The 24,122-nt window shown below is 43.8% G+C and overlaps 1 protein-coding gene across 1 annotated transcript in view; it reads left to right on the top strand.

Moving 5' to 3' along the window:
* Positions 1-15,296: 15,296 nt before the first annotated feature.
* The window catches only part of LOC124622077 (carbonic anhydrase-related protein 10-like), an 899,606-nt gene continuing 890,780 nt past the window's right edge, over positions 15,297-24,122 (top strand). The window contains exon 1 of the mRNA XM_047147650.1: positions 15,297-15,431. Within this exon, the coding sequence (XP_047003606.1) occupies positions 15,371-15,431 (61 nt within the window). The 5' untranslated portion in view covers positions 15,297-15,370. The remainder of the gene's footprint in view (positions 15,432-24,122) is intronic.

Here is a 24,122-nt window from a genome sequence, read left to right as displayed (position 1 = left end):
GGATGCTAATCACAGTGGAAAACACTAGCAGGATCTTAACGCAACAACTTAGTTGCAAAACAAAGCATAATGAATGTGACACTGTTCACTGAGGCACTCCAAGTTAGAGAGCTGACTTACGCGGAGCTGGACCGAGCCAGGAGTCAACGGACGCGGATTCGGCGCCCAGATCGTCTGACTGAGAACTCTGCCAAAATGCGGAATCTAGGTGTTTTAAAGAATCACGTGGGGGCACTGTTTTTCCCATTTAAAGCCACTCAGCCAATCCCGTAGATCTCTTGCAGGTGCCCGCTAATCATGTTTTAGTTAGGTCCCCTCTAGTGCTCCTAAGGCGGGGATGTTAATGCAGTTGCATTAACTGAGTCCGTATTTGATATCAAAATTGTTCAGCTGAAAGCTAAACGTTGTTGCTCTGCCAGATAAGGCTTGCAACATTGTTGTTATACGGCATTTAGCCCCGTCACTTGGGCTCCCCGGAGTAGGGACTGCTAGGTCAAGAGTTTTTGGCGTTTTCGCTCTCTTTTTAACCCTTGTGAGTCTACTGACGTTGCTGTTCTCAGATCTGGTATCAAACTGGCTTTATACACTAGTACGTTCTGCGTTGAGAACCTACTACAGCGTCTTGACGACATATGAAGTAACATGTCAATTCCTTGAAGAGTAACTAACGCCCTGTGACCGCGTCTGGGGGCGTCTGCATTTTCGCAAGGCTCTCCCCTTCCTGTTTACGTCATGTAACAATATCTCTTCTAGTTTCGTCTGCCCTCAGCATCGTCTCTGCTTCCATATCTTGGAATGCCTGTCCTCCTTTCTCACAGCTTCAAGATAACACTACAGTAGCAAGGAATAATCTGTATATTACAACGGATGGCTCCTGATGACAGAATAAGAACATTTACTGATCAGCTGCAGTACAATGTTTGTGGACCCTCTGGGCGACGTGTGCTTCCACTCATAATTATTCTGGGCAGCGACAAAGATGGTCGGCGTAGCCTCACAGGCTCCGCCGCTGCGGCTACCGTAGCTACACTGGTGTAACAGGAACCCGCTGCCTCGACAGCGGCGCTGCGGCCTTGCTGGGTCCTACTGCGCCACCTTCTGCAGGCCTCTGTCGTGTGAGCTTGGCGGCTGTGGAGGTATGGGTCAGTACCCGCTCTCAGCGACCATTCCCAGCTGCAGCTGCCTGGCGTCGGCGGGCCAGCCTCACGGCTCCAGCTCTGGTCACGGCGTTTGTGAAGGCAGTACCCCAGAAGGAGGCAGTGCGCTACCACAACGCACCCCAACTGGTGACTCCTGTGGCCAGCAGCTGCCTGTTGTCGGCGTCCGACGAGAGTTGCGGCAACGGCTTCGCTCTGGCGCTCTCTGGGCGACGACATGCGTTACGATAGCAGTTATTACGGTGACTGTGACGAAAGTGACGACTCTGAACTGGTAGCGGCCCTAAGTGATACGGGCTCTGTATCACGCCAATGCCTCACGACGGACGATGTTGACGGGCTGTCTGCCGGGTCTTAAACGCGACTTGCTGCCGCTAATGTCTAAGGGTCTTCTTTCCCAGCAGGTGGGTGGAATATTGTTGTGTAGCTCGACTGGCGTAACTGACCCTGCTAACGCCCTATGTGTTGACGCCCCTGCGTGTGGCGAGCTGGCGGCTGACTCAGTGTTCTCCTTTGTGTTGCTTCACTCGGCACCCCGCCGACCCACTTACATCACGAGTAAACCGTGCAGCAGAATATAGCGCACAGGAGACTTCTGGCTCCCAATATTCCTTCACATTTTAACTAACTTCATTACTGTAAAACTCCTCCTTCAACCAACTTGATCGCTCTAATCATTCGACCCTATACCGCACAAGAGGGCGTCTGCTCTAACTCGGGCTGGGAAACAAGGAGTAGATCGATCACAAAAGGCTGTCCGCGAGTGTGCTGAGTCGTCCTGAAAAAAGCGACGCTAACACCACCCCCTCCCCGCCCCCTTCTCCCACTAACAAGACCCTCCAGCGACCAAACACTTGACTCGCGTCCCACGGTCGTTATTGTTTAGCTCGCTGGCGTGGCCAGGCCAGTGCGTTTAGCAGAGAGCTGAAACTGGAAAGCGTACGTTACCAGCGGCTCGTACCGGAATAAACTGCTTCTGTCCTGTAGAAGAGACTGGTTTGTCACGTAGGCACTGCAAGAACTCACGGTGATAGCTTGTTTGAAAATTATTAGGTTTCTCCTTAATTTCGTAGCATTGTTTATTATGTTGATATTCTTAATTTTTATTTTCAGTTCACTGTTACTATTTGAGTTCACGTTTTGTCATTTGAAGATAGTGAGTGGACGTGTAGACGCAACACAATGGAGCACCAATCGGATAAATCGGAACATTTCCGGCATATTCTTCTGTCTGAGTTCAAAAGAGAGGTGAGAGCAGCAGAGGCAGCCAGAAACATTTGCACCGTTTATGGGGACAATGCCGCTGAGCAGAGCACACCAAGAAAATGATTTCTCCACATTCAGGCAAATCTTCGGGGTTCGTGAAGATCGTTTAAATGCATTAATCCACAATCCATGTCAGTGTACTCGAGAACTGGCACATGTGATGAAATGTGATTAATCCACCACTGTGAAACTTTTTCATGCAACGGGAAAGGTTCACAAATCGGGTGTATCCGTACCACATGCTCCAAACCAAAATCAGAAAAATCAGCCAATTGCAATATGTGCTTCTCTGTTTGCGCGTCATCAGCTGTGAACGGCGCCGACCATTCCTGTGCTGGTATAGTTATTTGTGTTGAGACACAATGTCTTTATGCTACCACTGGGAAAAGAAAGGAATGGTTGGTTCCAAACGTAGCAGCAACTCCCCATATGAAGACCTGCATGCCTCCACAAAAGATAATGTTATTCATCTAGTGCAACAGCGACTGTTTGGTGTACCACGAATTGCTTCGCCAAGGTGTGACCGTCACTGCCGACGTTAAGTGTCAACAACTGAGACGTCTTGCAGACGCAATCCAAGAACAACGACCGGGTACTCTGCATGGAGTGAAACTACTCCACGATAACGCCCGCACGTATTCTCTTAGAGGGACTAGATACATTGTACAGGGTTTGGGGTGGGAAATCATTCCGAAACCGCCTTATTCACCCAATCTTGCATCCTCAGATTTTCATCTAGCCCGCCCTCTACCGAACAACCTTCGACTAAGTTCATTTCTTGTGTAGATGCGCTCTGAACGTGGTTCGACTAGTTCTTCCCCTCAAAACATGTGATTTCTACATTCGTGGGATCGAAATCTCACCTCAGTGGTGACAGACTGTTGTGAATGGTGAAGGACAATATATTAGTGATGACTAAAGTCTCTGTTATGTGTGTCTGTTGTGTTTATTAAATTTATGGAAAAATGCTACGAACATAATCACCAACCCAATCAAGAGAAAATATCAGAATAAAATTTTGCTATGAACTCCAGGATATTCCTATTGATAGTCACCCTGTATATACGTAGCACTGATCTAATTTGAGGTGACTCCTAGCAACCATAAACCGCGTGGCTGGCAATTTCGTAATGTTGCATGTTCAAAATAGTTGGCATGGAAGGAGAATATATAGAATATAATTTACCATAACAGAAAATTTGCACAACACCAGCTTTAATATTAATAATAGAATAAATGCCTCTTTTGAACTTCAATTTTATTTGATAAATTTATTGGATAAATTCAGAACATGTGTGTTTCTTTTGATTCCTCGTTCATAATCGTTGATAATCACATAATACAGACAAACCATTCCTGTTTTTGTAAAAATGTTTAGGAATGGTTTAGCAGTATGTGCATCATAGTTTGGATAGGAAACTTACTTTGAATTTTATCTAGTTATGTGCTTGTGTTTAACGTCTGCACTCTACACTGATAGGGGATCAACAATGTGAGCTGAATTACTTCTACTCCACTACCTTGAAACTCATGTTTTATAGTAGATATTTGGTTCCATATTCCATTATGCACCTCCTTTCAGTTAGTTCATATTAATTATTCTATGTTACATCACATGCAAGAGTGCTTAATAATACTATTCTGGTTACATCAGGTAACATAGATTCAAAATAGATTCATTTGCATACAATTATGTATTTATTGAACAGTAATTTCGAAAGTGAACATACAACGTTGATCAGCTGAGTGGGTGACCTTGATGTTACAGACAGCAGTTTTAATAACCATTGTTATATTAGTACTAGACGTCTTATTCGTCCGTTGATTACTTTTACAAGAATGTGGGACATGACATCGTATTAGAGTGTAAAACATTCATAATATATACTGGCCTAGTTTGAAATAGATGGCACTAGCAGTCGACTACGACTTTATAATGGAATTATCCCTGCATTTGTCGTAATATATTTAGGAAAACCACAGAAAACTTAAAAAAGAGTAGATCTTTTGTTCCCCCCTATAGGAGGTCTGTTGAAAACCGCATAACCTCATTCGGTTTGACCCTAGTCAAGAATACTGTTTTGTTTCTACCTTCTTTTATATACGTTATATCGTAATGTAAAAAGTTAGTTATCATTGACCGATCCACCTTCTTTATAATTTAAATCTTTCCTCAACCCAAAGGTTGGTATCAGTAACTCAGCGTTTCGATTCCCATGATCCTATGGGAGACAGTGTACCCTTGTCTCCATCGTACCCCTTAACTGACCTTACCAGTCAACATCTTAACATATTTGACCAAATCGTTTCATACACCGTAGAATAATTATTTGCCGCATGAAATTAATATGTGAACTGAAAGTAAATGTGAAATAAAGGTTCTCACATGCCGTGTTTCGTGATAACTTTACGCTTTGGCGCTTGTTTGTGTGACTGGAATTTAAACTGTATGTTATCCGTTGTATCTGATTTCTTATTAAATTAATAACTGAATTTTTTTCTGTTCTGCAACTTATATAGTGTGCCCAACAAAAGACTCTCTGACTTTAAAAATAAGTAACATGAAAACGAAATTCGACAGAAGAAGGCCAAGATAATTGTGAACGCTGTATGAATTTTACATAGACGTTCCACAACAGTAGTCATACGTGCTAACAGATGACGCTGCTCGCTATAGAGTTCATATCAGCGTGAATAAAGAAAATCGAGCTCTTGATGCGCTCTTTGCAATCACATCACAATGTTTTCGGAATGTACATCCACTCGCATTACAAAAAATGGTTCAAATGTCTCTAAGCACTATGGGACATAACATCTAAGGTCATCAGTCCCCTAGACTTAAAACTACTTAAACCTAACCATCCTAAGGACATCACACACATCCATGCCCTAGGCAGGATTCGAACCTGCGACCGTAGCAGCAGCGCGGTTCCGGACTGAAGCGCCTAGAACAGCTCGGCCACAAAGGCTGGCACTCGCATTACAGAAGTGGCACAAGTGTACAGTGAAATTCTCCTTCACATCTTGTGGAGATTTTGCGGAAATGGGTTAAGTTGCCACACAGGTCGACGGTTCAGACTCTACAGCTTCGGATAGTTACGCTAATTTCAATGTGCTCACAAAAATCAGTCCCAAGGAGTCATGTCGGGTGAATATGAAGGCGAATCAATGCATGCGCCAGTAAATTAGGAATAATCCAGTATAATGACTCTATTCCCGAAGAAATCAAACATCTGTTCGGTGCGAAATGGTCGTTTGCCATACTGCTGAAACTCCAATGGTACCTGTAAGGTGACAAATTTTTCCAAGACGGCAATGTAACCTTCACTAGTTACTGATCTTGACATGAACAAAGAAGCGATAATGCCTGTCCAAACACTAACTGTGGGAAAACCAGTAGTTTCGCTTCCACCAAGTGGGGATTTTCGGAACCCTCACATCGTCAGTTCTGTTTATTCACGAATTCATTCTGACAGACATGATTCATTTGTGATCCAGATGGAACCAGCATAAAATATTTCACTGTAATTTCAACAATGTGTTTTGCAATGTCGGCTCCTTAATCGCACGACGAACCAATCTGACTTTGGATACACGTATTGCCTCTTTCTTAGAATTCGGGACATTCTGAAACGCTTCGAACCAACGTCTGCTACAGTTCTTCGGAAGGATTCCCTCTGATGTTGCTGAATAAGTCCAGAAACTGTCTCGACATTTTCCAGAGTAACTACAGATGGCCTGGTGCTAATATTCCCCAGTACGTCATCAGCCACGCAGGCTGCCCATTCAAATTTGGTGAAGAGTTTGTGAACAGTTTTCACATCGGGCCCATATGAAAAATTAAATCGTGTCTGAGAACAGCGCCTTGTTGCCTTAATGTTGCGTCCTAATTGGTGACATTCCGGTACTAGAAACACAGGTTATTCACAATATACGTGATTTGAACTACATTTAACCTTTCAATGGTAAAAATGGTGGTCAGGAGTACGGAGTACTATTTGTAGGTACTGTGTACTGCCAGCTCTGAGTACTATTTATGATCACCAGGTACTGCGAGTACAGCGCCATCTGGACAGCTTTTGCAACTACTACTTTTTTTTCCTTTATTGTTATTTTATACCAGCACATACAAACAGGCAGGCTGGCAGCAGCATTCTACGCCGCTCTTCAGCCTTAGAGGAGACACTGATAAAAGATAGATAGAATACCCAGAAATGACAGAATGGTGGGTAAAAAACAGTAGACATAAAATACAAAACATCGAGCCGTTCACACCCGACGAGAAATCACACCACAAGCTGTTGACTCGACGCACAAATATCGATGATTGCGATGACTCATGGGAACGATGGACCGTGACGGTGATCACAAAGCATGATGGCACGCAGACGAGACACGGATGGCGATGATCTCCGGTGCGCAAATGTCCACGTAACGTGTGTGAGTGAGGGGACCGGCTAAGAGGGGAAGAAGGCGAGGGGGAGGGAGAGGGGAGAGCAAAGATGCCAATGGCAGAGGAGAGGGGAGGAGGAGTAGAGGGACGGGGGTAGGGGAAGCCCAGGGGAGGAGTGGGGAGAAAGGGTGGCGGGAGGGAAGGGGGAGAGAAGTGAGAGAGGGTGCCCAAAGGAATCAAACACAGGAAGAGGGAGGGAGGATCAAAGTTGGTAGGAGGGGTAGATGGAGGGGAGGAGGGCATCAGGCATCATCAGGGAGGGGGAGCTGGCGGAAGCCACCTTGGGAGAGGGTGTGGGAGTGGAGAGATGGAGAGCAGGTGGGACATGGAAGTACAGGCGAAACAGCGGACAGGGGCAAGGGAAAGGATGGGAGAGACCAGCGGGTGAGGAGGATCGAGTTTGTGGGAGGTGTAGAGGATCCGTATCTATTCGAGGATAAGGAGGAGGTGGGGGAAGGGAATTAGGTCGTACAGGATCCGTGTGGGGGAGGGGAGACGGAGGCGATAGGTGAGACGAAGAGCATGACGTTCCAGTATCTGAAGGGACTTGTAAAAGGTAGGGGGAGCAGAGAGCCAGGCAGTGTGGGCGTAGCAAAGGATAGGGCGAATGAGGGATTTATAGGTATGTAGGATGGTAGAGGGGTCCCGACCCCAAGTTTGGCCGGAGAGGAGTTTGAGGAAACAGAGGTGGGAGCATGCCTTGGCTTGGATCGTCCAGAGGTGGGGGGTTCAGGAGAGGCGACGGTAAAGGGTGACACCAAGGTACTTAAGGGTGGGGGTGAGGGCGACAGGATGGCCATAGATGGTGATGTAGAAATCGAGGAGGCGGAAGGAAGGAGTGATTTTACCTACTGTGATCGCCTGGGATTTGGCAGGATTGACCTTAAGCAACCACTGGTTGTACCAAGCAGTGAACCAGTCAAGATGTGATTGGAGAAGGTATTGGGAGCGCTGCAGGGTGGGGGCAAGGGCAAGGAAGGCAGTGTCATCGCTGTACTGGAGAAGGTGAATGGGGGGTGAAGGCGGCGGCAGGTCCACCGTATACAAGAGGTACAGAAGAGGGGAGAGGACGGAGCCCTGGGCACACAGGTGGAGGGAAAAAGGTGTAGGAATCCACGTTGTGGATGGTGATGTAGGAAGGACGGTGGGAAAGACAGGAGCCGATCAGACAGACGGAGTTAATAGGAAGGGCGAAGGTTTGGAGCTTGAAGAGGAGACCGAAATGCCACATGCAGTCATAGGCTCGTTCAAGTTCAAGGGCGAGGAAGACAGTGGAACGAGAATTAAGCTGTTCGGAGAGGATATGAGTGAGGTGAAGGAGAAGGTCATCAGAAGAGAAGGATGGCCGAAAGCCACACTGGGTAACGGGAAGGAGGCGGTGCTGGCGGAGATGCTGGTGGATGCGTCGGGTGAGGATGGATTCCAAGACCTTGCTGAAGACCGAGGTAAGGCTGATGGGACGGCAGGAGGAGACAGCGGATGGCGGTTTACCGGGTTTAAGGGCCATCAGGTTATGGGAGGTTTTCCACAGGTCGGGGTAGTAGCTGGTGGACAGGACTACATTGTAGAGCCTGGTCAGGGTGGAGAGGAAAGAGACAGGAGCTTCACGAAGGTGGCAGTAGGTAACACGATCGTGACCAGGAGCGGTGTTGCGTTTTGTGTGGAGTGTAGCAATGAGATCCTGTGTAGTGATAGGGGCATTGAGTTCCATGTGTGCAATGTTGTCCAAGCACTGGAAACCAGGTGCGAGGGGAGGAACAGAGGTGTCAGTTCGATCGCGGACATCTGGGAAGAGGGAGTAATCGAACTGGGGATCGTCGGGGAGGTAGGAGACAAAGTGATTGGCCTTACTAAGTGTGTCAGGGAAGGGGTGATCATCATAGAGAAGAGGATAGTAGGGGAAGGGTTTAGTTCCGGTAAGGTGACGGAAGGCTGACCAGAACTTGGACGAGTTTATAGGATGGGTAGCATTTAAATGGGTGCATGTCTGTCGCCAGTCCTGGCATTTCTTAGCCGTGAGCAAGTTTCGGATGTGTCGCTAGAGTTGCCGGTGGTGTTGTAGTGTGTCCAGGTCACGCCTGTGGAGGAAGGCCCAGTAGAGATGGCGGGATTCATGGAGGAGGAGGGTGGCCTGTGGGGGTAAGGTAGGACGTTGGGTGTGGATGGCGACAGTAGGGATGTGGGCCTCCACGGCCTCAGACAAGGTCTGCTGGAGAAAGGAGACAGCATGGGTAATATCATCAGGGTGGTGGTAGGTGAAGGGGTGGCTATCGACCTAGGTGGAGAGGATATCCTGGTAGGCATTCCAGTCGGCATGGGAATAATCATTGACGTATTTTGGGGAAGGGTCATGATGGGGGTCAGGGTGGGGGCGACGACCGTCTGAAATGGTGAGGAGGACAGGGAGATGGTCGCTACCAATGGGGTCCAGGACATCCACTGTTACGCGGCCATGGAGGTTAGGGGAGGAGAGGACGACATCAGGAGTGGACTTGGACTCAGGGTGGGTGTGCTGGGGAATGGGGACAAGGTCGCCTTGAAGGGAGGAGAGGAACCGACAATGCCAGTTCCGTAACTGGGAGGCGGAACGACTATGGATGTTGAGGTCAGTGGCGATCACGTAGGAGGAGAAGGTACAGCCAATGTGGGAGAGGAAGTCAAAAGGAATAGGGGTGTTAGGGCGGACATAGATGGTGACGCAGGTGATGGTAAGGCCAGGGAAAAGGAGACTAAGGATCAGGTGTTCAGTGTGGTTGGGAAGGAGAGGTTGGAGACGAACTGGGATCTGGTGGTGGTGACCAATGGCAACTCCGCCACATGCCACGGGAAGGGATTGTCGAAGCGGTGAAGGAGATAGGGCGAAGTGTGAACGGTGTGGTGGGGCTGAAGAAAGGTTTCATTAAGGAGGAAGGCATCCACGCGGTGGGTGGCGAGGGTGTGCATGAAGAGGTTCTTGTTGGCGGGAAGGGAACGGATGTTGTTGAACAGGATGCAGTGCTGTCGCGCCATGACAGGGATTTGGACGAGGGTGTTGAGACATGAGAAGGGAAATAGGCCTGGTTGTGGGAGTAGGTGGCATACAATTTTAGGTGGAAGATGGAACGGGCAGCGAGGGAGATCTGTTGGAGGGTGTGAGGGCACAGGAAAGGTCGGACATTTTGCAGAACAATGGTGAGGAACCTGATGATGTCCTCAGGGGTGGGGGGAGGGGGATGAAGGGAATTGCCAGGAGGGGTGGGGGCGTCCAGAGGGCGGACAGGGATGGTGAGTTCAGGAGTGGTCGGACGGGGACGGGCCTTACATTTTTGGCAGTAGGTGGGATGCGGGAAATTGTAGGTATTACAGGAGGGAGGGAACTGAAGGTTAGGGCACTGCCGGAGGAAGTGCTCTTGCTTACAATGCGGGCAGGTGGGGGCCTCGCATCACTCAGCTGTTGATTGTGTGTTGTAGTGCAGACACCTCTGGCAGTGGAGGGGTTGAGTAGGGGAATGGGAGTGGTCGACCTTGTAGCGTTGGTTGAAGAGGAGGGCACCGTCCTTCAGGAGGCGGTCAATGGAGGGGGCGTCCTATGAGAAAACCCGCATAAGGCGGGTGGGGCCGGTGGAGTTAAAAATGCGGTGGACCGCCCGCGCCTATTGTTAGTCAGGGCCATTCTTTTGTATGGTTTATTGAAAGTTAGATTACGTTGCGCAAGAAAGAAAAAATTCTGTGTCAGTTTACTGTTGATCAGAATAAATAAAGAGAGAAATGTCTGAGTACGTTCAGTTTTGCTCAGCTGTTTGATAATCAAATAACGTGAGAGGTTTACCAGCACTGTTATTCATAATTTTTCTAAGGGGATGTTTCACAATCACACCTACGTTCCTAAAGATAAGTATGTAGTCTCACCAACCTCTTGTAACCCACAGCAGCGAGTCGTTATTTTCTGCTTTGCACACGGGTGCTAATTCCTGAGGTGGCCCGTGCATCCTTAAGCTATTGGCAATATTTAACCAGTACCAGTGCAGAAATTTCTCACACAGACAACGATAACTTTTCTTCAATTTATATTTCCTTCTGCCGTTCGCCCGGCGAACGCGGCAGATGGGAACACGGCACACAACGGACAAGTCATCAACTATACTTTACTACACGCATGAATTGGTAATAAAACACGCCCACATAAATACGTCTGGAATAAATTGCCCCAGATATAAGTTAAGATAGTGTCGATGTTCCAGTGCTGTCTTAATTTCCTATGATTCTTTTTCTGTCGCTTGGTGAATACTGGAACTGGAAACCTCTCCCAAATATTTTCTGTTGCCGTGAACTTTGGCTCACTAACAGCTCTCCTCTTATTTGGCTCAAATCTGACGCTATAGCAACTAGTTTTCACAATACATTGCATCTGATACTGCTTACTCTGCCCTTCATGGTAGGGATTTAACAGCAGACTTACAACTCATGTATACGTCATCGCATGTGGAGCAAATTTTATCACATTCAGGAATAGGTATGTACACACACGTGTTAGTCTTTCAGACCTGTGCCTGTCTCTTGATGCCCCAGAAACACGTTTAAACAGATTCGGTCACTTTGTTCTGAGATTGGTTTTCAGATGATGAAAGGCAGATTCTGGAACAGAAAACGTTCAAACCGCCCATTACTAATTGTTCGTCTCTCTAGTCCACTTCCAATTCATTTTGAACAGTTTGAAAAGAACAGACTTCTGTTATACGTGGGATTAAGAGAATCGCTGTACGTGTGCAGGTAGCAAGTGAAAACAGATTTATGGACAGCATCATCATACTTCTACTGTTACCAAGAGTGTCTGGATGTGAATGCGTAATTTAATTTCTGAAATACATTAGGTAATTGTAATAGCTTTATTCAAACTTCTAAGAACACATTGCGATTATTATATCAGATATATATCCGTCAAAACTTCGACAAAAAAACTTAAGCGTTTTCATTTCAACGACATTTTCGTACATTTATGGTCGATTTTCGCAACTACGTGCTCGATTTGGTCCTTTAACTTCATTTTACCACAGGAAGTAGTCACACTGTGTTATGTTGGAAGATCTTAGTGGCCAATTATCTTGGGCGTGAGATGATGCGACCAGCAAATTTCTCCAGCAAACAGTGTTAGTCATTCGTTCGCGAAATGATGTGTGGCGCCTTATTGATGGAACCACGTTTTCCTAGATCCATTTCCTCTAGTTGGCAGCAAAGAAACTCACCTAATATTGCGATAAAATTCTCCGTGTCATCACTGCGTTACCTGCGTCAATCTCGATGAAAATGAGGGTCAATCTCTCCACTCTCCCAAAATCTGCATCCTCCATCGGCTGTTGAAGTGTTATGCGAGGACTGTCGTCGCCAAAATCCCATTTTACGCTTTTTGATGTGGCTGTCTAGTTGGCGAAGCGCCTCACCGTTAAATTTATTTCCCCCCTTGGTTTACTAACACTCAGACAGCTAATTCACGCCCTTGCAGATGGTCAGTGGGCAGTTGTAGTTGTTGAAGATTGTCAATTGGAGCTTTTAAGAAAATAGATGAAAATCCTTTGTTAGAATTCGCAGTAAAGTGCTCAATGGAATGGTCTGTTCTTGTGACTGAGAGTGAATCGAGTGTTGGGGACTTTGAACTAAATTCTCGTGTACTGAGGCAATAATTTCAGTAGATTGGGTGTAATAACGTGGATTCTGTGCCTTAACATCAGTAACTGAACCCTTTTCCTCACACTTTTCAATTATTCCTCGAACTGTCGAGCAATCGCATACGATCAAAACTTGTACACGGGCGATAATGTGTCTCTAAAGAATATTCCTCTATATTTAGTACGTTGAGACGAAGAAAAGACGTTATTCGACATTGAACGGCAATGTCTATAAATGACGTGGTATTTAAATGGCGTGTTTTTATCGGAATACACTATGTATACCAAGAATTTAATTTATTTTCCTCTTATCACCAAACCAACAAAAGCACATGCAAATATTGAGCCCTTGTGCTTTCGAATAGGTCGGACTGATCCAGAAACAGATTATTAATAGTTCCAACCCACCGACCTGAGCAAGAGTTTTTCCGTTTGTTGTAATACAATCGTCCGAAATTGAGATCTCTTGTTTCAATACTACATAAACTGAAACCGTCGCCTCCAATATCATTTTAGTGTGATTTGGTTCAAAAGGATGGCTTTTTACACTGTTCTGTATTCAGAAAATGAATGGTGATTCTGACTTCATTTCAATTCCTTGCATTTGTACACCAATGGCTATTTAATTTGCAATACCACAAGGGAAAGTAAATAACTAAGTTTTGCTTATTGTACTTATACGTACAAGAGGAAGAGTACGTGGCAAATTTTGCACAAGAAATTTGGTAAGCATAGCTCCTGCATCCAACATCAACAATGGCTCTAACTCCGATGGGCGTGCTGCGCGGTATGGCCGCGTGGTTCGAGGCGCCTCGTCACGGATTGCGCGGACCCTCCCTCCGGAGGTTTGTCTTCCCTCGGGCATGGTCGGGCATGGATGTGTGTGTTGTTCTGAGCACACGTTAGGTAAAGTAGTGTGTAAGTGTAGGAATTGATGACCACAGCAGTTTGGTACCTTAGGAATTCATATTTGAACATTATTTTTCGATAGGTGTCAGGTGGAACTGACCTTAATTGACAGAAACTTACGTTAGGTGATAGGTATAGCTACGTCATTTCTCGGTATTTTAGATCTACAACGAGTTCATCAACCTTAGTGGCTATGTGGGTGGAAGGGGGTGGGGTGCCAGTCTTTCAGTATATAATGATCTTATGGTGTCAGCGGGTGAGATATCTGAAGAACGTCCTGACCAGACTGACAGTCAGACACACTGTGTAGGATAAGTTAGGACATCACGAGCGATGTGAAGTTTTGCTTTTCCTTTTGGAAGATAACGTGACGGAGACCTCTTGGACAACGCACAGCCACAGATCTTAACTCGTAACTGCTGCTGTATCGGTTACCGGCTATGTGAATCCGTTACGAATGTGTAACTCACGCGATTGCACCCCAAAACCTCTACGCCAAGGGCATGGCCAATATGACGATGATGAGTGCAGCCTGGCACTGTTCATTCTCCTCGGCGACTCCACACACAGGTATGTCCATTGCGATAATGTACAGGGAACTGGGGTCTGCCTGCAAAGATAAGGTGTCACTTATAGGTCCAATGTAGTCGCCGGGTACATCACCGTTAGCCTGTTTGTATCCGCCGTCTTGTGAAGGGGAGCTGGGACAATGGATGCCTTGCTGAATACCCTTGGTGCTCCAGACGTCGCCAGCTATCCATGTAGAAAGTTGCTATTAACAAGCCAGTTTTCTGATTCAGACTACGGTCTCTTACTGCAGAGTCGTACACAGCTAAGAGGGTCTCCGCCCTCTCTGGCGCTGGTCGCGTGAGGCCAATGAGATCCTGCATGGCGTTTTGTACGTCGGCCGGAGTGGCCAAGCGGTTCTAGGCGCTTTAGTCTAGAACCGCACGACCGCCACGGTCGCAGGTTGGAATCCTGCCTCGGGCATGGATGTGCGTGACGTCCTTAGGTTAGTTCGGTTTAAGTAGTTCTAAGTTCTAGGGAACTGATGACCTCAGATGTTAAGTCCCATAGTGCTCGGAGCCATTTTATTTGGGGTTGTGTACGATCCTCGTGACGTCGGAGATAGTTGAGGTAGTATGGTTGTTTCAGGATCCCGAACGACACGAGCTACCATATAGCTGAACCATAAACCTGTCTCGATACCCCAGTATCGTACCGCTTTCGAATTTCGATATGTACCATTGGAGTGGTTTCTACTTACACGAGGCGTAACAAGATGATCTCATGAACATTAACATTGAAATGAGACTTCCAAATGAGTACTCCGGTTATTACTTATTCTTTATGTACCCTCACATTTGTGCGGTGGAGCTGAAATCATGATTAGTTACGTATCCAGTCATGTAGTACCCTCCATTAAATTTTGATGTTTATTGCTTGTCTCCTTCTTGCAGCAATTTAATGGTCACTGTAGTATGACAGACACTGAGGCACAAAAATAGTATAAAAAGCACAAGACGAAATAACTGCTTAGCATGGATGATACTCATCGTTTCCATTAATTCGCCAAACGGCAGCAGGTTGGAGCACCCAGCGGCAGATAGTAAACTCGAGCATGGTCCTCCCTGCAACAGCCACGTTTTGCGCTCGCTGCTGGTGCCGGCGACATCGCTGGCTGTGATACGAGCCGTGACGCGCGCCCACCGTCCTCCGAGCACAGGCGTGTGCTTCGGCGGCGCGCCGCAGCGAGCGCTGGCATCGCGGGCGCCTCCGCGTCGGAACGGCGCGCGGCAGTAGCGCGGGGTGATCCGCCGCCGCCGGTCCGCCGCGACGCCGACGCCGCCCCCGACGCCGCCCCCGACGCCGACGCCGCCCCCGGCAGCGAGTCGCGTGTCGCCGCTGGCTGGATGACGGCGACCGGCCGCTGCTAGGTCGGCATGGGCTGGTGCGCGGCGTGGGGACCGCTCGCGGCGCTCCTGCTGCTGGTGTGCGCTCACGGTAAGTCGGGTACCACGCTGCCGCGTTCTTTCCTCACCTGCGCACTTCGCCTTGCCGAAGTTTGATTATTTCTGAGAAATGTAGCTGCTGGGAAGTATCCGTCAGCCCGTATTTCGGATACTCAATGGCAGGAAAGCTTGACAGTCTCAGCTCAACCTATCATGAAATTTCGAGCGTATTTACACTGATAATATATGCGTGATAAATTCGTGGCCTTCAGGAAGCATTATGAAGAGCAGGCGGACTCATGTAGAATTTCCTTTTACTACTCATGTTTATTTTTTTTTTTAAAAAAACAAAAAGAGCTCTTCGGCGTTTTGACTGCGAAAACACGATTTCCTTTTCATACTTTCCAATTGAACCAGTTTTCTAGACCCCAGAGGAAATTCCAATAATTTTTCTGTAACCTAAGTGTAAACTATCTGTATGCAGGAAATGGAGAAATCCCCTCATCATAAAAAATTATCGAAACCATTTATTTACATAATTAATTAACCGCTTGAAGAGTAATACGATTCTTTTATACATTTCGGAATTCGTTACTCAACAGTCTTCGTTTGTCCTGAAGAAAATTTAGGTACGATAACCTACACACTGGCATGTTTAATATTTCCGTATCAAAAAACTTATGTTAACTATGTCTGAATTCGAACAAAAACTTCTTACGCGTTTCTATCCAATAAGTTTCCTTTTCGTTCAAATTTTTGAAGACAAATTTTTAGTTTACGTTCTTTCAATATACAACCGTCTTTCAGTTTTCTATTTTCCTTTTGCCAGGCCCTGCCCCAATCCTACCATACAGTACTGTTTCTTCGTGTCACCTAATGAACGTAAATAAAAAAATCCCGCTTCATTTTTTCCTGTCTATATTCGGGATGAATTTTCTAACCCCGCATCTTCTGATTATTTCACCGGGTTCTTCCTCGTTTACACATCCAAATTGGTCACTCCTAGTAATACGGTCGTAAGTACAATAAAGTAACCTAGTAATAATTACTTTGTTATCACTTTCGTCGAGTTAATATTAACGCAGTTCAGTTATTATACTTGCTAACATGCAATTAAATATTATTCACTCAATTGACATTCATCTGAAGAGGAATTTTATTGCGTTCCTTCTTGCATCTATTGACGACTTATAGCATTGGTTCGGACTCAAATTCTTAAGCCAACGTTACGCCGCGATTCTATTACTTCTCAGTATGATAGAGCTGGTAGATTTTCAAGAAAACCGATAATGCTCGATGTGGGATAAAATATACATTTGTCGCTTTCCGTTATAGATAAGAGGTAAGGAAAAAGTAATACAATATTTCTTGTATGTTGATGTCAGTGGTGCATTTGCCGATGAGATAATACAATAAACATGAAATTAAATGCGAAATTAGAATGTTGTTAGTTCTACATTTGATGAGGCATTAAAACTACTGTCTGGCAATATACGCCTGCTCTTGCTGTTTGTCAGTTAATGTGTATTAGGGAAAGCTGACAACCATAAAGGCATCGCATGTCATCAACGTAGTTGCTTGTTCTAGCTGTAATTGTCGACAGGCATTATAGAGAGAAAGGGCACTGATGTACTCTACACGACCTGTCGGTATACTGGACTCTCGGTAATGTACAGCTCATCAGCGTATGAATATTGTAAAATTTGTTCAATGAATCACTCATTAGCTTTCTCATGTCAGTGCAATTCAATTAAGAGCTGTACTCAGTTAAATTACAGTATTAGCTCGTTCCAGCAAGTAATACCACAAAACACAAACACCTTACTGTTAATGACTTGTCAAACAAAAGTGTCTTGTACCTTAAAAACATGGTCCAAGTAGGTTGCGCTCTGTTCGTTATCCGCGCAAATGGCCAGTTTCAACCACGGATATTATTCAAACACATATTCTAAGCTTTTTGCTTCATTTCACAATCTGATACATCGCTGGTAGATGTGGACAGATAGACAGAGTATTTCTGTGCATATGTGAAAATGTGAACTGAAACGTGAAACTTAATAGACATCTTGAAAATGTATTGAACAGAATACAGTCAACTTGGACCATGTTTTCATTCTCAAAACACGCTGAGGCTGTGGAAATAAAATATTAAAAATTACCCGATGCCATCGTCGGCCATAGTGATCTGCTTATGGGTGCCTCACAACGGTCAGTCAGAAGCCGTCCATTTTTTGTACTATGTTCGCCTGACCTGCCATTTTACTTCAATCAGAGAACTGACTCTTTAAATTCACTGTCGATAAGCCAGATAAAGTGTGTCAATAATGAAGATAATAAGTAGTGCTTTCTTAAATACTAGTTTCCCTTAAATGCATTTGAAAGAATCTTTGGAAAGGTGCAATATATGCAGTTTGCACTTTAAGAAAAATATCGCTATCGATAAATTTATTGCTCTAAAAAGAACCGATGTGGAGCAAGAATACTACTAGTTTCAGCGGGTGAAAATTCAGATACTTAAATAACAATGTAATGTAGATCCGCCAATATGCAAATAAATTAGCCAACTTCCTCCTGAAACAGAAATTAGCGAAGTACAACACATATATGATATTTATATTTTTGGAGCACACTGAGAAGTATGCTGGAGTATTCCCTCAGCTTGACAGTACGTGTAAATATATGTGTATGTTGTGACACGTGCAGCATTTTGGACACAAATATAATCGTATCGCAGAACTGAAAACTATCTGGACATGTTTGTATACTTCGATGAAACTGATTACTGGAAATCTGTCCCACATTAACGTTAATAGTAATAGTTGCAAGTAAATACCCGGCGAAAGAAGGATCTACACTACCGTGGTGCTTCTTCAGAATAAAGCTTGGAAGAAGAGATATTTCAAACCCGTAAATTATTTTGGTAAGCTAACTGATAGCAGCAGAAACGTTTCATACTGAGTGAAAATTTATCGTCTTTGATAACTTCATCTGGATCGCAGTGAAGCTCTTGAATGATAAAAAATATTGGGTTGTGTACCTGTGAGCCTCTACCGCATATCTTTACATGACAAAATATTTGAAATGTCTGCATGAGATTTTTCACGTACTAACGTCTGTATTGGATACAATATGTGGTTGGGTAACTAATTAATGAGGTCCCTACGAGCAGCATTTAGAGATGTAACCGCATGGGTGAAGCACAAATTTCAAGTTAAAATACTTATTTAGAGTCTGTTTATGCTAGGACGTTTGTGAAATGGTTGTATTTGTTCATAGAAAGAGGTACCTCTAAGTCCGTTATTCTAACCACTATTGAGATTTTCTCCGCATTTCAATCGCCACACACATTTAAATTCTGTACCTTCTATCGGTACCATGTAGGTAAAGATTTCAAGCGAATTATCTTCTTTCAAGGGTTGATAACATCACGCTAACGTCATATGGTGATATTTCGCTTATATTAGTCCGATAATGCAAGCGGTACCTTTTTACCCTTGAAAGATAAGAACACTACTCAAATTACTGATCGCTGTATGTATTTAACTTGCCTTCAATAATTGTATATTTTTATCTTCTCCCACTCCATTCAGGGAAGGCATGTGGGTTTAATGACGTCTTACTGTTTGAAGTAATCAGCTAAAAACGATATTTCTAAAAAACTTATCCATATTATATCACTTACTCAGTTATAGTAATCAACCTCGTAGTGTATTGAATTTCCGTGCAACTGAAGCAATATGTATCGTAAATACTATATATTTCATATAAACTATTTTGTTCTTTAGAAATTTTATGCTACATTATGTCATCTAGACTCAGACAGGCATTACTTAATTTGAAATTAATTTGAAAAATGATAATTATCATCAATATCTTCCTCTAGGGTTCCTCTCAGTTCATCCATGACTTAATAAAGTAAGATATTGATTGTATTTAAGTTACTATTTATGGGTTTCCATTTAATTGACCCTAGCATTCATAACCTGAAGAGCAACTGAAGTATAGATCTGAAAATATATCGTGGTGATCATACACACAATGTAATACGTACAATCCTGCTGTCCCGTAAATTCACATCTTTCACTGGAAAATTCGGTTAGAAAGCTAAACACTGTCCAGAAATTCAGAAGACTTACAAAATTAACTTTGTCATATCCAAAATAGAGACTACGTCATCTGGTTCTAGTTCATGGTATATGTGACAAGTTTCGAATGTGTTAATTTACTTATTACTTGTGCAAAGTGTGAATTCATTAATTATAGGACGCCTTTAGACAAATTACAGTGTGACTTATCCTGTCTTGATTGGGATGCAAGTGGCAGCTTCAAGTCAAATGTTTCATATTATTTGTTTTGGTTTTTGGTCCACATTTCATTTCCCTATCTTCCTTAACTGAATCACGGTTTACTGATGACAGTTTAAATCGTCATCCTATATCTACTTCGACAGAAGTCTTGTCGCTATTCTCTTCCAGAATATACAGAATATAGCAAATAGAGATTGATTTGTTTAGTACAGAAGCTTAACCACCTCTTCTGTAGTACTTTTTGATGAGTTCGCCATTCTCTTAATACTTTTCTCCAGACCATTATCTTTTTTGTATTGAGATCTCAGTACGCCTGTTAATTCTACAGCGTCATATTCTGCTTCCTGTAATTGATTCTGTCTCAAATTACTTATTAACTGTGCTAATTTCAATTTTCCTAAACGAAACAGATTTTCTTTTCTAATTTTGAAATTTTTGTTTAGTTTAGCTTGTAGCCTTCTAGACGTATCTTTTAAATATGTCTAGTAAGCAGTAAATGTTTCTCCTCAAACTAGCAGTTACGCGACTGTGTACTTCTTTCATCTAGATTGTTTTGCGTATATCAGCTGCAATTTTGCTTATTACAATTTTTCTTCGTGACTTTTTCATTTCCCCTGATCAATCTCAAAATTAAATTTTCTGAGACTCAAGTACTTTCTTGTGAAGTTGCTGTTTTGTAAATGGCGAGTGAAAAAACAAATTCCGCGTCTGAAAACCTGGAAGTCTTAGGGCATCTTCGCAATTCGATTTACACTTAAAACATTTAAGCATGCTCCCAATCAATCTGAAACAAAACCATTTCACATTAAACTTTATTTCAGTAATGTCTTTAACAATAGCACCCAAAATACACCACAGTTATAGAAATACTGAAGAAACAAATATCATTACTACAGGAGCTGATAGAAGCTCTCAGAGACACTTTATTCCCGAACCACAAACTCTCTCGTCTGGAGTCAGACTTTGCCTCCATTAGAGTATTTGTATTAAAACACTTCTGAAATTTGGGCTACACCCTTAAGAGATACGAAGCCTGATTCGCGAATAAAACTTCAGCCATCAGTATACTTCATAAGACTGACAGCCACCATGCGCTAAGACCGCCTGTCTCGCAGCGTCGTCTCAACTCCTTGGACAGCTTCTTTTCTTCCTCTGGACTGCTTCTTTCCACCCTTCTCCAGCGACACCGGTACTGAAACTCTCCCAGTGGGGGAGGGGCAGGGCGCAGGCCGATGGCGAAGAGAACACACAGAATACGCATACTCTTAATTAAGCACGTCCTCGGTGCTGCGCACTCCGGTTGTGGAACAAAGGGAAACGCCATTTCGCATTACGACGGAAAGACGTGTTAACTAGAAACTAGATTTAATATATACACTTTAGTCTGTACTTTCAGTTCCTTACACGCTTCAGTTTCGTTATATTTTCGACACTTTAACTGGGAATTTCTTTGCAATGTTCTTCATCTGTAGTATAAAGAATGATAAATAGTATTCTTTATGTGTCTTGGTTTTCCATTACGTTAACTTAAATTATTTTGCACTTTCGTGGGAACCCACATTCCTTTTTGGAGTGAATGCAATTCTTTCTTACTTCTCTAAGGAAATAGTTTATACAACAATATGGGAGGTTTATTTTCTTCCGACAACATTCGACTGCAGGGTCACCAATTCACAAATTTGCAGTTTCCAACGCCAGAGTTTCAGATTTTCGTATGTGTAAATAAATAAAATGATGCAACGTATACAACGGTAACATTTTGCAGGTTTCTTCTGAACAGCCATAGGAGTTGATAATATTCTTATCGGGTGTGCAGCCGGATCATAACGTATTCACGACACAATATTTCCACGGTCCAACTGGCCACCATCTTCAGGTGAGTGTGCTTGTGCACAATCTCGCCGGAGATTGTGCACCAGCACACTCACCTGAAGATGGCGGCCAGTTGGACCGCGGAAATATTGTGTCATGAAGACGTTATGATCCGGCTACACACCCGAGAAGAATATTATCAATTATTACGCCGGGAAAGCCTTCGTAGTCACAGCCATAGGAATTTATCCAAACCAAATATGTTCCACCTTCAATGCTTTCCCTGCACTAACATATCACTTCATCACATCTGCACTGTGATTTGTTAAAAAGTGCACTTCTTTAAAAAAAGCACGAAAATAAAATTTTTAATATAGCTAAATGTCCTAAAATAATTTACCATTGAAATGCACGGAATCTATTTCCGTCAATGGACTTGGTAAAGTGCTTCAACTATTTCTACTGCTTGTATAATACCACGGAAAATGACCTTCTTCTCATAACAGTAGTATTATCACTCACCAATTTTAGTAGTCTGACGCTTTCCCCTACATATTCTCTTCCTCTACCTCTTTCACCCGTAGTTTATCCTCAGTAGTGTACTCTACCTTTTCCACCCGTGGTTTGCCCTCAGAAGTGTACACCAGGCATTCAATCATCATGATGTATGTCAGTGTTCTCGGTCCATTGTCACAGTGTATAAACCTGGTTGCCTGCCACAAGAATGAAATACGTGTTCCACCTATGCACCCCCAACCGCGGGGCCGCTGTGGTAGTACACTGGATTCATATTTGACAGGTCGGTGATTCCAATGCCTGTTTGACTAGTGACGTTAAAATTTTCTGTGATTTCCTCAAACCGCGAGAAGCGAATACGGGGCTCGTTCCTTCGGGAGCGAACAGCTTATTTCCTTGCCCCATCCCAGTTTGTATTCTGTCGTATGGGGTAAGTGGCGTAAGACCCCGTATGGTTAAAAATTCGCACCGAGCTTTTGCATACTGTCATCCAAGCAGGAGCTGACAGCCTGGTGGCAGAGTTGTCTTATAATAATTTATTGTTCCATGAAATTTCGTCTCGACAGGTCGCTCCACCCGTGAGAAAATAAGGAAAAACTGTCTTTTACTACTTGTAACTTTTGTAATGGCAAACGTTGTATAATGTCGGGTTTGAAAATAAAAAACAACGAATTACTCGTTAATACTATTGCATCTATTCTTCACTTTAATGTGGAAATAATTGAAGCTACATGTCCCCAATTGTCAGAAAATGGGAATGTGGGGCAAATCCGCGCAAATGTTTTGGGGTGAATCCCCGCTGGTCCAAAAATGTGGCAACAATTCTTTTGTGACAACCCCAGAAAAAGATGACATTCAACCCACTCTGCCTAAGATTATCTCACCTGAAGGTAGTATTCTGCTGTCGAAAGTAAAGATTTATATGAAGCTCTCTGACTAAGCATTGAAATGTACGCTTCTAACGTAGTCAACCAATAAAGAACAAATGGAAGAAAAATGCGCGTGGGAAAGTAGAAGCTTGCTTTAGAGAAGGAAAGGCGTGCTAAAGAAAGAAATGAGAGTGCTATAGAAATAAAACGATTTCAGGTAGATTTCATTCCATCAATGATAAAAAAGGAAGAAGACAGAACAGCCAGCTGATTATCATTCAGCGTCAGAGTCACACTTTTCACGTGAAGACAGTAGCTCAGATATGGATATGGATGTACTGTTTGGCATAGAAGTATCAGAAAAAGAAGAAGATGAAGAGGAGTCTGGAACTTCAAGGAAGAACCTTTTTACCAGGGAGACTCAGTAACTATTTCAGGTTACCCCATTAATCCCACTCTCTTGGAGGATATTGTGCTTGGCAGTTTGACTAGAATACAACAATGTTACAAAGGGTGAATTCAAATGTTCATATTATGCTGTCATCTCTTTTTATACATGTTTATCTAAAATGGGGCAAAGAGCCGCAACATAGCTTAACCTCATTTTGTGGCCTAAAATCCCACAATTTTCGTTTTATCTAAATTGTAAATTACTCTGTAATTTACAATCAGACAGAGCTGTAGTTTGAAAATATCATAGGTAACAACCCAACCGATGACTGTAATTGAAAATCGCACGAAAATCTACCCCTCATTCCCCACAATTGTAGAAAAACTGAAAACTGCGTGGCCATACCACTACATACACTACGGGAGGTTGAACTCTAACCATCTCTCCTTCTTTCGACTATTCAGTCTTTAATCCTGGCCTAAAGTGCGCGTCATTTATGACGGCGGCCGAGTTTAGGTTCGTTCTGCTCATCTGACGTCACAAAACACAGTCAGGCAATGAACAGAGAACGACGTTGCCAGAGCTCGACTGCAGTGCAAGCACAGACGGGTGTTTTCAGTTTTAGAAATGTTCAGTCATAAATAAAGTAATTAAACGAAAGCAATATCATGATAGCAACTTCCTTTTATAGAAAGTTTGCAAAAAGCATTCTTTATGACAATTGCTTCACATTCTGTTAAATAATTAAACCAAACAAGCAATAAGCATCCTAATTCAGGCGATAGCAAGGAAAGGTGTTTGTATCGTTCTCACTAACCGCTTTTTCGCAATAAAGAACATCGGTAATT

This window comes from Schistocerca americana, chromosome 7 (genome assembly GCF_021461395.2).
Source record: "Schistocerca americana isolate TAMUIC-IGC-003095 chromosome 7, iqSchAmer2.1, whole genome shotgun sequence".
NCBI lineage: Eukaryota > Metazoa > Arthropoda > Insecta > Orthoptera > Acrididae > Schistocerca > Schistocerca americana.
Note: the sequence above shows the minus strand (reverse complement) of the source record. Positions and strands in the feature narration are given on the sequence as shown.